Source organism: Dendrobates tinctorius, unplaced genomic scaffold, assembly GCF_039654945.1.
Source record: "Dendrobates tinctorius isolate UK_male_01 unplaced genomic scaffold, ASM3965494v1 ptg000427l, whole genome shotgun sequence".
Taxonomy (NCBI): domain Eukaryota; kingdom Metazoa; phylum Chordata; class Amphibia; order Anura; family Dendrobatidae; genus Dendrobates; species Dendrobates tinctorius.
This window is the reverse complement of record NW_027362091.1, coordinates 352,930-366,484: the sequence shown is the minus strand read 5'-3', so window position 1 is coordinate 366,484 and position 13,555 is coordinate 352,930. Positions and strand designations below refer to the sequence as shown.

The 13,555-nt window shown below is 48.6% G+C and overlaps 1 protein-coding gene across 3 annotated transcripts in view; it reads left to right on the top strand.

Annotated features, from left to right (window-relative positions):
* The first annotated feature begins 214 nt into the window (after window positions 1-214).
* GTF2H1 (general transcription factor IIH subunit 1) overlaps window positions 215-13,555 on the top strand; it is a 38,352-nt gene continuing 25,011 nt past the window's right edge. Inside the window, exons 1-8 of one of the 3 annotated variants that reach the window (XM_073564093.1) lie at window positions 233-434; window positions 3,106-3,229; window positions 3,331-3,503; window positions 3,795-3,987; window positions 4,775-4,937; window positions 5,604-5,697; window positions 6,278-6,427; window positions 7,169-7,248. In XM_073564093.1, coding sequence (XP_073420194.1) covers window positions 3,350-3,503; window positions 3,795-3,987; window positions 4,775-4,937; window positions 5,604-5,697; window positions 6,278-6,427; window positions 7,169-7,248 — 834 coding nt within the window. In that variant the 5' untranslated portion in view covers window positions 233-434; window positions 3,106-3,229; window positions 3,331-3,349. Of the gene's footprint in view, window positions 435-3,105; window positions 3,230-3,330; window positions 3,504-3,794; window positions 3,988-4,774; window positions 4,938-5,603; window positions 5,698-6,277; window positions 6,428-7,168; window positions 7,249-13,555 lie in introns of all 3 variants that reach the window. The other 2 variants (XM_073564095.1, XM_073564092.1) reach the window with 2 other exon arrangements.

Sequence of the window (13,555 nt, the reverse complement as noted above, 5' to 3'; positions counted from 1 at the left end):
ACGGTATTTATGTAATTAATGTTAAGAACTAAATATATTCAGTAATGATGTATTTGTGGGGTATAAGGAGGATACAGGCGCCATTGTGTTGGTGGACTTCCTCAACAGCGTCATATTTGCGACACAGGCCATAAGCAAGCGATTAGGAGAGAGGCGTTTGCTTGGTGAATTTTGTCGAGTCCACGAGACCCCAACTAACCAATAGCATAATCAGTTTTCCTACTGACCAATGAGCTTCCATAATCCTCTGGTAGCTGTCGTCGGCGGCCATGTGTTTCTGAGTAGCCAATGAGCGGCCGAGGCTGTTCTGCTGTACAAGGGTAGTTTGGACTGCGCGATGCTCCGTAGTTAGAGGTAAAGGAAGGGAAGTAGAAGCGGCGAGTGGGGCCGCCTGGGAGCATGGAGCTGCTGCCTGTGTGCGCTTAACCGGAGCGGTACGTGTCTCCACATCTCCCCTGCCTGCCGTGTACACACCCAGAGACGCACCGTGTGTACGTGTATCCATAGTGACTGCTGCGTCGTAGGTGCCGATACACAGTGACAGCACCAGGTGCTATTACACTGCGGACTGCCCAGACACCTTTACCTTGTATATGGTAATACAGAGGCCTCATAATGCAGGAGCCCTGCTTATATACTGTGCTACCCCGGCCCCTCTTCCTAGTGACAGCGCTGGGTCCTAGTACTGGGGGTCTTCAGCTCCTCCCCACCATATGTGACGCTGACAGCAATGACAGACGACAATCAGAGCGACTGACAGTGCCAGCCTGTGACAGCTACACCAGTAGGTCCTAGTATCTACATAATGGCAGGTTTTATGCTGTGTTCCCAGCGTGCAGGGGATCCTGTGGGACCATTCCCAGTGCACAGCGGATCGTGTGATGTTCCCGGTGCACAGCGGATCCTGTGTGATGTTCTAGCTGCACAGTCGATCCTCTGGGGTGCTACAAGTGCACAGCGGACCCTCTGGGGTGATACAAGTGCACAGAGGGCCAGAACTGGACCATAGAGAATTTGTGATGGGTCAATGTTTTGCTGGGAAGACTTGGGTCCTTGAATCATGTGGATGTGATCTGTACCCCCTAACATTACACTGACCAAGTGCCTCTGTTGATGGCAGCGTGATTCCCCGGTGGTAGTGGCCTCTTTCAGCAGGTTAGTGCCTCCTGCCACATTGCAAAAACTGATTAGCAACATATTGGAGAGATCAAGGTGATGACTGCACCAGATCTCAGTCTGATCGGTCATCTGTGGAATGTGCTGGAGAAACAAATCTGACCTGCTGCCAATGGCTTTGTGCCAGATCCTACCGGACATTTCCCTAGGTCTGGTGGAGTCTATGCCTCCGAGGGTCAGAGACTTTTTTTTTGGTCACATAAGGGGGAATCTGCAGAATATTAGGCAGGTGATCAGCCTATATACTGATACACGGTACAGCACTGTGTCCTGGGGTACAGCTGAGCCCCCAACCTTACAAATCGTCATACACCTTCCTCTGCACCCGATGACAGTGATGACCTTCCAGGACCTCATGTGCTCGATGACTCCGACATTTACAGAATAACAGCTTCTGACTGTATCACTGAAGTATTCCCATCTGTGGTGACACCAGGCGACGCCATCTGCTCTCTGATAGCACGTTCATTTATACTAGCAGCGATTCCGGCAGGAACACGGCAGCTACTGTGTGCGTCTCATTAGAAAGCCTCCCAATAGCGCAATCCCTAATACTCGGGGAGATGCAGCAAATGTTCCCCTTGGCATTTTACAAGTAAGCGCTCATTCACATGACTAGATTTTCTGTCTGTCTTTTACCACTTATTCTTACACAAGCAGAGATATAGCAAAGATGTAGCCCACCCCCTAGATATGGACACGTCAAAGGAGCCCCCTAAGACTAGAAACGCGCCATAAGTGTATTTACTAGCGATGGGTACAATGCATGAACTGATCCTTTCTACATATGTCTATCTCTACATAAGTATATCTAGCAGCTTAAGTCTCGCAGTATGCTGGGAGTTGTAGTTCAGTAAAAGGCACAGTTTGGGGATCTCTATATTAGGTGCCCTTGGCCAGTACAAACAATCAGGTTCCTGTTTTGCTTTTTTTGAAAGGCTTTATATGAGTGAGAGCTGGAGTCTTCTAATAAGTCTCTCCGGACAGCTCTGACCCTTTATTCCCAGAGGATCCCGGCACCTGTCTCTGTGTGCGCTGTGACATTACTCAGCATTTGCTGCCTGTAAGCTTTCATTGTCATCATCAGTCATTTATTGCATTAGTATAATCACCGAGTCTGAACCGCAGCCAAGAAATGGGACGCGGAGATCAGACTATATTTTACATACAGATAATGGACTTGCATCTCTCACTGATTAATTCACTTTACGTTTCCACCTCTATCCAGTTAGAAAAAAACTACTTTTAGTTAATGAGGTTCTAAATTATTTCTGATCCACAGGAAAGGTGGTAAGTTGCTTATTGTGGGGGTGAACCAGTAACTAGGGTGGCTGTCTTGATTTCTCCATATGAATGGACTGTTGCACCATCCGTCACTTTGGATGCATAGTCCCTTTATATGTGGGGTCTTAGAATTCTGTTCTCCTGATCGCTGGGGGACCAAACGCTGTCATAGGTCAATATCTTGGTATAACCCCTTTAGAGAGGTTACATTTTTTAATGTTAGATGTGTGGGGTCTGACTCATTGCCAAAACACGGGGGAGGATCCCCAGACCGACTTCTCCCAACTAACACATGAACAGATGCAACTGGAAAAAAAAAAAAGCTAATGGCCATTTATATACTTTCCATAGGAGACTGGTGCCCCCCCTATTTTAGTGATCGGCCAGGCCCCCACAGATCTGACACATGGGCAGGTGATGCATCTGAAATGGAGGAATGCAATGCTTTCTTTGAGTCATAAAAAGTTAAATATCCTAGATAATGGGGGATAGAGGATGGGTTTCTGCATAGTGAGCGATTTGCCTTTCAGGAACTTGGGAATGCTGAGTGATGAACCCAGTGAAGTGCTGTAATGATGCGATGAACAGACACAATTAGGCTACTCAGATTTCCTTTTTTCTATTGTCGCTCTCCGGCACCTGTAGGGTTAACAGATACCATCATCCTGTCGTCTTCCACCAATCTCTCCTGTCACTCTCCTGCACCTGGAGAGTTAACAGATACCATCACTCTCATCATTTCTGTCGTCTTCCACTAATCTCCCTCCAGGTCTGACTCCGTTTTTATCCCCAGTCCTTACTGTGATGTGACTCATCAGATTATCCCCTCCACCTGTCACCTGTCTCGTCATTGTAACCTTGTGCCCGCAGCACCCGTGCCGTCTCCACCATGGCTACGTCATCCGAAGAAGTGTTACTGATCGTCAAGAAGGTGCGACAGAAGAAACAAGATGGGGCGCTCTACCTGATGGCCGAAAGGGTTGCCTGGGCCCCCGAAGGGAAGGACCGGTTCACTGTGAGCCACATGTATGGAGACATCAAGTGTGAGTGTGCACCGAGGGAAGATTTTTTTTGTTTTTTTTATTTTTTTAGGCAGACACTTCTACTGATAAACCCACAGCCTGGATACATTGTGGGTTGAACACAAGGCTTAAAGGGATGGTCCAGGTTGCATGTGGTATTGGACTTCATCTCCATTGAAGTGAATTAGCTGCAATACCACAAACAACCTGTAGACAGGTGTGGTGCTGTTTTATTTTTGTTTTTTTTAAGAAAGCAGATAGTTTTCTGATCTCAGTCCCATGTATGACTTGCCTCTTATTTGCTGCTTCCAGGTCAGAAAATTAGCCCAGATGGCAAAGCAAAAGTCCAGCTTCAGCTTGTCCTGCACACGGGAGAGACCACAAACTTCCATTTCTCCAATGACAGCACAGCAATAAAGGAGAGAGATGCCGTGAAAGAGCTGCTTCAGCAGCTGCTCCCAAAGTTCAAGCGGAAGACAAACAAGGAATTGGAGGAAAAGAACAGGTGAAGACTTTGAAATAACCTGCCTGCATAGTGATCGCGGCCTCTTAGAAGGGGTCCTTCAGTCTCTTGTTCAGGATCGTCAGCTTTTGTATTCATCTTTTCAGTATTCTTTGTATTTTTGTTTTCTATGTACCTTCTATATGCACTCTGCAGTTTGTTTCTTGCCTAAATTCAGAGGCTGCAAACCTACCGGTGTAAGTATCAGACTGGACATGCAATAGAAATGCTTTGTTGCTGTTTCCAGCTCATCGAGAATTGCCAGGTCCACATTGTCACAAGGCTGTAACAGCTCTCATGTCGGATCTTTCAGGGATTAGCTTTTCTCTACTCATTGGCTTTCAGCAAGTTAAAATAATAAACTTTCTCTCCTGGTCCAGCCATGTCTCTTTGCTGCCTCTCCGATCTTTGTTGACTTGCTTCAGCAGTTTCTTCACTACTACCGTGCATGTGACCGCTGCAGTCAATCACTGGGTATAGCAGTTCTGCTAGTTATGATTGGCTGCAGCGGTTACTTGCTCTGTAATCATGATATCATCACTTAAGCTTGTTGGCAAACATCAGGTCAGCGGCGCAGAGACAGTGATGGACATGGGGAAAACGTTTGGTGCCTTCTGTATTTATTATTTTTACCTAATGGAAGTCGATAGGGAGTAAAAAGTGAATCCAGGAAACCTTTATAACTTCAGACAAGAACGTTTCCTTACACTGACAGCTCGTGGAAATCTTGAAAATAGAGAATGTAGAAAAGGTTCACAAAAATGTTTTTTTTTCTTTTCTCTCCTTGTAGGATGCTGAAGGACGACCCGGTCTTGTTCCAGCTCTACAAGGATCTTGTAGCCAGTCAGGTGATCAGCGCCGAGGAGTTTTGGGCTAATCGTCTGAGCCTCAACTCCTTGGAGAACAGCCTGTCCAATAACAAGCAAGACGTGGGGATCTCTGCCGCTTTTCTGGTGCGCTTTTAGGATGGATTGTATTGTATATGTATCTAGTGTATTTATTGTATTATTGGAGGGAGTCCTCAGTGGAGATAGCGTAGCGCAGATATCACATCATTGGTAATGGAGAACATTACACCATTCTATTAGACAATACACAATGGGATTGTGTCTGCTGCCAAATCCAACAGAAAATAAGCAGAAGAGGAAGTCCCAGTCTAGAATCTAAATTTATGGCCGGTTCCACTGATTATTGTATATTGAGAAATTTGCCTAACAGCAGGCAATAAAATAAAATCGGCATTGCTCACCTTTTATTCCCTGCTGCTTTAGCACCCATCAGTTCAGTGGTCCCTACCCTTCTTGCTTTGGTTACGTCACGTACATTGTTTGTGACTTCGGGTGACACTGACACTTGACCAATGATTTGATAGGCGAGTAATTTCACGTACAGATATTAATGCAGAGAAACACTTGATTAATCCAACAGTCATTTCCATTCGTGGTCGATGAGAGGAGCAAAAGAGATAATAGTAATTATTCATCACTTCCAATAAAATTGTGACTTCTTGCCAGTATTTTTTTTTTTTTATCCAACCATTGTTGACATTCTTTTATCACAAAATATATCTGGTGCTTTACTTAAATTAAGTTCTAATTTTTTTTTTTTTTTTTTTAAAGGCTGATGTTCGTCCCCAAACTGATGGATGCAATGGTTTGAGATACAACCTGACTCCGGACATCATAGAGTCCATATTCCGCACATATCCTGCAGGTGAGCTTGTAATGGATATTCTGGATGAAAGCGCTTACCCCATCCACATGATAGATGGATTGATTGCATTGCTGGGGGCTTTAATGCTGAGTCTCAATGTCTCTTGTGTGAATGGAGTTGTTCCGAGCATGTGCAACCACTGTTTTATTAAAGGGGTTTCTATTACTCTGACAACTCCCTTCTCAATCCCTATGTTTCATATCAGTAAAATAACACTTAAACTAACCTCTGGTGCTTGAGCAGTTCCAGCGATGTCTACACTGGCTCTCCCCGGCATTCCTGCCTCCAGTTATGTCATGGGAGCCCCGAGAGAGCCAGTGCCAACCTGCTGCCTGGCGCATTCCCCCTGGCCAGTCACAAGAATTTCAGAATATATTACAATCCAGTCCAGCATCTGATAATCCAGAAGTACTCGCCATGTGCAGCTTATATCTGGCTCCGAACTGCAAAATAATCTGAACCAGATTTTGCACACACCTCACATGAAGTTTTGCATTTTCTGGATACTTAGTAAGCATCCCTGGCAGTCATGAATTCATTATTCAAGGACTGATGACCTCCATTTTCCTTTCTCTTCCAGTGAAGCTGAAATACGATGAAAACGTTCCCCACAGCTTAACAGAAAAAGAGTTCTGGACCCGCTTTTTTCAATCTCATTATTTCCATAGAGACAGACTCAACACTGGATCCAAAGACTTGTTTGCAGAGTGCGCCAAACTCGACGATAAAGGTCATTAATTTTGGTTTCTGTTCTTAATATAGCATCATCCTACTCTGCATCTGACACTGATACAGGCATGGTCAAGTGGGTCACAGGGGAGTAAATAGGTTTTTAACACTCTCTATAACATCCGCACTGGTCCTTGTGACTTGTCGTAGCACAGTACCCTGTGGCCACGACAGTCAGTCACCAGGAGTACACTGAGGACCCTGGCGACCAGTGTCTCGGGCGCAGCATCAGCTTGAAATGGAAGCAACTTTGGCAATGGGGCTCTGTCTATTGGAATACATATTCACAGTTTTTGTAAAGGATAATGCACACAGTGACTTCTCCCTGCTGTTATCTGGCCACTCCCGCCAGTAAAGAGAATTATTTGTCTGTGGTTAGGGAATTAAAGCAAGAGCATTATAAGGCTGGCTCTGGTTAGATGCTTATTTTTAAATTAGACTAGAAAAAGTTTTAATAGGTTTATACAGTCATTTGGAAACATATTTTCAAAGCAAGTACACCAGCATCATCAGATCTAAGCTAAGTTAATATATGCAGGTTATATTGTGAAATCTTGCGACAGATGAGTTTTAAACAAGTTATTCTGAGAAGGCATTACATAGTCATTGTTCCAATTCTTACACAGTTTTCTCTTCGCTGAGCTTTGGCACAAGCGATCCTCGGGACTCAGGATCCTCTGGGCTCAGGACACTCTTCATCTATACTTCCATGTAATGAACATGTCTATTGATCTTTTACTAGGTCTGAAGTCCTTAGTTTCCCAAGGGGTAAAAAATCCTATGTTAGATTTGATGTCTCTGGAGGACAAGTGTCTGGATGAGGTAAGGCCATAGATTGTATTGTCATTCTACTGACTATTGAGCTATACGTTTCAGCAGAAGTCACATAATGATGGAGCTCTTGTTCTGGCTCGTGTCCTGCATAGATGGTTATACATGAATCTGGAGCAACTCCGGATTTTGCTGTAGAAAGTCTTCAGGGATCAGTCCCATGTGGACGTAACCTTAGGTTAAGTTCACACATGTATTTTTGGTATTGCAGCACGGAGTAATCTGGTCTCCTTTACGACCTAGTTCAGATAAATAGGCAGCTTCTGCACGCGTCCGCCATGTGTCCAAGCGCACAGAACGACAAATGGAGCCTGTCACATGTGTATGTGACTTGCCCGATTTCTCTTTTGTCTCATTGGGGGACACAGGAACCGTGGGTGTGTGCTGCTGCCTCTAGGAGGTTGACACTAAGTCATGAAAAATGTTAACTCCGCCTCCGCAGTATACACCCCTCCGACCGGCTGTAGGACAATCAGTTTTGCTTAGTGTCAGACAGGAGGTGGACAGGGGTCTCTCGCAGACCCATGCCTACCTCAATGTGCGTCGTTCTTTTTCAGGTAACCATGGAGGGATGCAGAGTAGATCAGCTACATCTGTATTCCCACACCGGGATTATGAGTACGGCATGTACTGCCACCCAGTATCCTCATAAATCCCATTGGCAGGACCCTAGCCCTAACATGGACTCGTGTTTAGGTGATCGTATCTGGTCCTGACCTTCGTCTCTCATCACTCGACCTCCAGAGTCTGATGATCGAGTGAGACGCCCTACAGAAAAGATTTGAAACAGCAATCTTTTCGTCAGGTAACTGCTCCCTGTCACGGGGGGAGCTGAAGGTAAGAGGCTGCAGCATTTTTCATGGAAAAAAAAAAGAAAGGGAAGCTCTTTTTCTTGCATTTATGGAGGGATCACTGTTACCCTGTGCTCCGTGGCTATAACTTATCTTAAAAGCCAGTACCTGCTTCCAAGCACTGCAGGAATGCAGATTGCGACGCAGCCTCCAATCCTTCCTCCCGCAGCGGCATTATGCTCCTGGGCTCCAGCGGTCATCCAGTACGCACGCGTCCGATGTCAGTTCCCTGCTTCCGCGGTAGGCCCAGACCTCCGGGGTCCTCTTCCAGGATTGGCGCCATCTTGGTGCCCCAGGAAGTCCGGGTCTGGGCCACGCCCACCGGTTCCGGGCGGGGCTAGAGGGCGGTTCACCTTTCTCTCTCTCCCCTCTGCCTTCGGGCAGCAGCTGCAGTGGGGACACAGGACGTGGGATGTGAGTACTGCAGTACAGTTTTTGCTCTTTACTCCCGATTGTCCGCAACCATCGTTAAATATTTTGTATGTACCTCAGGAAATAACAAGCTTCCTTCGGGTCAGTTCTCCCCACTCTGCTCAGAACGCAGCAGACCCACTGTATTAGCTATGCTAAAGAGCAGGTGCAGCCCCCCCCCGCCTTTGCTGCCAGGGAGCTGGATGAGGCCATCTTGCCTGCCGCCCAGGCGTCAGCCGTTGCCGCGGGAGACAGGAGTGTCCGGGATGGGCCTCTTCCTTATAGAAATCTGTGGCTAACCTTACCAAGGTATCACAGTACCTGGTAACGGTGCTTCACAGATTGCCACCTCAGACTCCAGTGGACACAGGTGCATCAATGGAGACCTTTTTCTGGACCTTCTAGAGGCCGTAAAAGGTTGAGACAGGACCACCAACCCAGGTCCCCTTCTTACTCCATCTCATTGCCAGAGTTTCTCTGGCTGTCTGCCTCCTCCCGGTCCTCCCCAGAATCGTGTGAGGAATTTTTAGAGACAAGCTCGGAGGAGGGTTTTGAATACGGGCCAGAACAGCCTAGGGCATCAAGGATATGGTCCAGGACCTCATTGCTGCAGTCAGTAAGACCTTAACATTAAGGATGCCACATCGAAGCCTAAAGGTACTGTCACACTAAGCGATATCGCTATAACTTGTGACGTTATAGCGATATTGCTAGCGATATCGCTGTGTCTGATACTTACCTGCGACCCGCTCCCCCGCTGCTTATCGCTGATCGCGCGAGAACGTCCTGGACCGTTTCTCGTCGTCAGCTTCCTGCGGCGCTTCCTGCTGTGACGACGAGCGACACGTGGAGCCGGGCGGGAGGACGCAGGATCGCCTGGTGTGACAGGTAAGTAGCGACCCCCGTCCCCAGCGATGTCGCTAGTGAGATCTGCCTGTGTGGCAGCTCACTAGTGACCACTTAGCGATGTACCAGCGATCCTGACCGCGTCATATCACTGGTCGGGATCGCTGGTACATCGCTAAGTGTGACAGTACCTTTAGGATCAGGCTCTCTCATTTAAGCGGCATAGGTCCCCCTCCAGGGTCTTCGCCACCCACAGGGATATTGAGGAGTTGTTGGCCAAGGATAGGGAAAACCCAACCAGGCGGTTTCAGAGGGGAAGCCATTTTGGGATCTCATATCTAGATCTCACTACCAACTGGACATCCTCCCCTTCAGTGGATTCATCAGTGTCCAGACTCTCTACCAAAACAGTCCCTCCACTCACCAGTGGGGCACTCCTGGAGGATACCAATGATAGGAAGGTAGAATCCCTGGCGAGATCCACCTTTAAGGCAGCAGCCGCTATATTGTGTCCGGCCTTCGCCTCAGCTTGGGTAGCTAAGTCTGTGTTAAGATGGGTCAAACAGCTTAGACAGGGCATATTGGCCGGGGCCCCGCCAGCAGAGCTAGCGGAGTTCGCAGACCGAATTTCTCTAGTCTGGAAGTATATGGTATCAGCAGCTTTGGACGCCGCATCCTGCGCAGCCAAGCATCCAGCAACAGGGTAGCCGTCCGGTGACGGTCTGGCTAAAGGGCCTGGCAGGCTGATTTGTCCCCAAAGAGATCCCTAACCAATCTGCCTTTTCAGAATTCCCGACTTTTTTGGTCCAATGTTAGATGAAATCATTAAAGATGCAGCTGGGGGCAAAAGCTTCCTGCTCCCTCAGGCCAGGTCTCGTCGATAGGCTTTCAAACGAAAGGCCCAATCCTTTCGTCCCTTTCGTTGTGCCCCAGCGGCAGACGCCTATGCTCAGGGCCCACAGAGGTTGCAGGCGCCTAGGGGACAGGAAGAAGGTGTCCTTTCGGGCCTCTCCTTCATGGCGCCCTCGTAGTTCCCACAGCAGAGCTACCATGTCGGGGCCAGGCAGATCCTCTTCAGCCTGACGCCAGCAGGGATTACAGCTCCCTTCCCAGTCCCTCTCCCACACTAGGGGGGCCGCCTTCTCTTCTGCAGAGATGTCTGGTGGAGTTCAGCAATGGATACCTGGGTAAGGGAGGTGGTATCCACAGGATGCAAGATGGACTTCAGCGCGCTTCTGCGTGGCCGTTTTTTCCATCTCAACCACCAAGAGACGCTGCCATGGCCTCAGGTTTTTTTGCGGCAATCAACTCTCTCCTCAGCGCAGGAGTAATCATCCCTGTTCCCGAGCAGGAGCTTTTTACAAGCCTTTACTCAAACCGGTTTGTAATACCAAAAAAAAGGGATGGCTCGGTTCGTCCGATACTAGACCTCAAGAATTCAAACAAATTGGTCCGCCTACGCCACTTCAGGATAGAGTCGATCCGGCCGGTGATTGCCTCTATGGAGGATCAGGAATTCCTATGCTCCATAGATATTTGGGACGCCTACCTGCACGGCCCCATTTTCCAGGGACATCAAGGATTTTTGCGCTGTGCTGTCCAGCAGCAGCATTCCCAGTTGGTGGCCCTACCATTTGGACTGGCAACAGCCCCAGAATTTTTACGAAGATTATAGCAGCAATGGTAGCCATATTAAGGGTCAGAGGTATAGTATTAGTCCCATATCTCGACGATATTCTCGTCAAAGCACCCTCCTTCGATCAGGCTCAGGAAAACCTATCTGCGGTTCTAGTCACGCTGTCCCGGTTTGGTTGGCTCTTCAACAGGGAAAGAATCCCGCCTTACGCCAACACAACGCCTAGAGTTCTTAGGGATGCTAATCGACACCCGCCGCTCAAGGGCCTCTCTTCCTGAAAGGAAGTGGATTACTCTCCGGCAGGGAATTTGCTCTCTGCTAGAATCCCGACTCCTATCTTTTTGCGCTGCCATGAGAGTCCTGGTGGCAGCCTCAGAGGCAATACACTTTGTCCTGTCCCGTTCCATGATACTTCAGAAGGACACCCTCCTTCAGTGGTACAGGTCCATCTCTTCACTGGATCGCCCTTACTCCCTGACAGTCAGGCCAGACAGTCCCTCAAGGGTGACTGACCTTCCCCCCTTGTTTATCTTGCGTGGTCATTTTTCCCCCTGTCCACTGGCAGGTGATAACTATGGATGCCAGCCTCCTTGGCTGGGGTGCGGTATTCCGTCACATGGCGGTCCAGGGGCGATGGTCGAGGCAAGAATCCTCACTGTCGATCGACATTCTAGAACCAACCGGGGTCTTTCCAGCACTCCTACACTGGGAAGGATGCCTCAAGGATCAGCCAGTCCAGATTCAGATGGTCAATACCACTTCTGGCATGCATCGATCACCAGGGGGGAACCAGGAGTCCCCGGGCATCGGCAGAGGCATCAAGAACCTTCAGCCGGGCAGAAGCCGCGATTCCGGCAATATCGGCAGTTTACATTCCCGGCACAGACAACACAGCCGCCGACTTCCTCAGTCGGGAAAGGCTCGCAGCAGGAGAATAGTCCTTAGATCAGTACATGCTCCATCAAATCTGCCGACTATGGGGGACTCCAGATGTGGACCTTTTGGCATCTCGACAGAACAGAAGGGTCCAATAGTTTGTCTCCAGGTGCCGCGATCCTCTGGCAATAGTGGTCGACACACTGGTTATTCCCTGGTCACAGTTCAGACTCCCTTACCTGGTCCCTCCCCTCCCTTTCCTACCCAGGTTACTAAAGGGGATCAGGGCGTAAGGGGTGCCGGTCATATTGGTCGCCCCATACTGGGCCAGGAGGGCCTGGTTCGCAGAAATCTTCTCGCAAGCACCCCCTGGAGACTCCCCGACAGGCCAGATCTCCTGGCTGAGGGGCCGTTTTACCACCCAAATTCTTGGTTGCTCAATTTGACGGCTTGGCCATCTAAACCACAATATTGAGAGCAGCGGGGTTGTTTCGGACTGAAACATTAATACAATGATCCAGGATAGGAAGCCATCTTCTTGAGGGTCTATTATCGAGCCTGGAAGGCTTTTTTTGGCTGGTGTGAGTCTGATCACATCACACCTATACCCTGTTCCCTACCATCTGTCCTAGCCTTCCTCCAGGCAGGATTAGATGCCGGTATTGCCCTAAGTTCCCTGAAAGGCCAAGTATCTGCTCTCTCTAATCTTTTCCAACGGAATTTGGCCTCTCGCCTGCAGGTGTTAAAACCTTTCTTCAAGGGGTGGCATACAGCTCCTCCTTACAGATCCCCAGTGGATCCATGGGATCTTAACCTGGTCTTGGAAGCCTTGACAAATTCACCCTTGGAGCCCCTCCGGGAAGCTCCCATATTCCTTGTGACCTGGAAGGTGGTATTTCTCATAGCCATCACCTCTATCAGGCGGGTTTCAGAGTTGGCGGCCCTGTCCTGTCGCCCTCCATTTTTTGATTATGCACCAAGACAGGGTTATTTTACTGCCTCTTCCTTCCTCCCCAAGGCGGTATCGGCCTTCGACCTGAACGGGGACATAATCCTACTGCCATTTTGCCCCAACTCATTCTCTGGAGCTTTTTTTTTTTTTCAATAAGCTGGACCTGGCCAGGGCAATAAGGGTCTACCTGGCTAGGACGGCTCCTTTCATGGAAACAGACTCGCTCTTTACCATTCCTAAAGGGGTGAGAAGAGGCCTGCCGGCCTCTAAGGCAACAATCGCACGCTGGATCAGAATGGCAATTCTGGAAGCCTACCAGGTGAAGAAAAGGGTGTCCCCTGCTGGGGTCAAGGCTCACTCAACCAGTGCGGTGGGTGCCTCCTGGCGGCACACCATAGGGCATCAGCCATGCAAATGTGCAAGGCAGCCACCTGGTCGTCTGTTCATACCTTTTCAAGGTTCTATAAGATCCATACCTATACTTCAGCGGACGCCAGCCTAGGCAGGAGAATTTTTCAGGCGGCAGTGGTGAGTTCTCCGACCTGAAGGAAGTTTCTGTCTTTTCCCACCCCAGGGACTGCTATTGGATGTCCCACGGTTTCTGTGTCCCCCATTGAGACGAAAGAGAAAACAGGATTTTGGTTGCTTACCGTAAAATCTGTTTCTCAGAGTCTTCATTGGGGGACACAGTGCCCTCCCATGATTTTGTTACTTGTAATGAATATA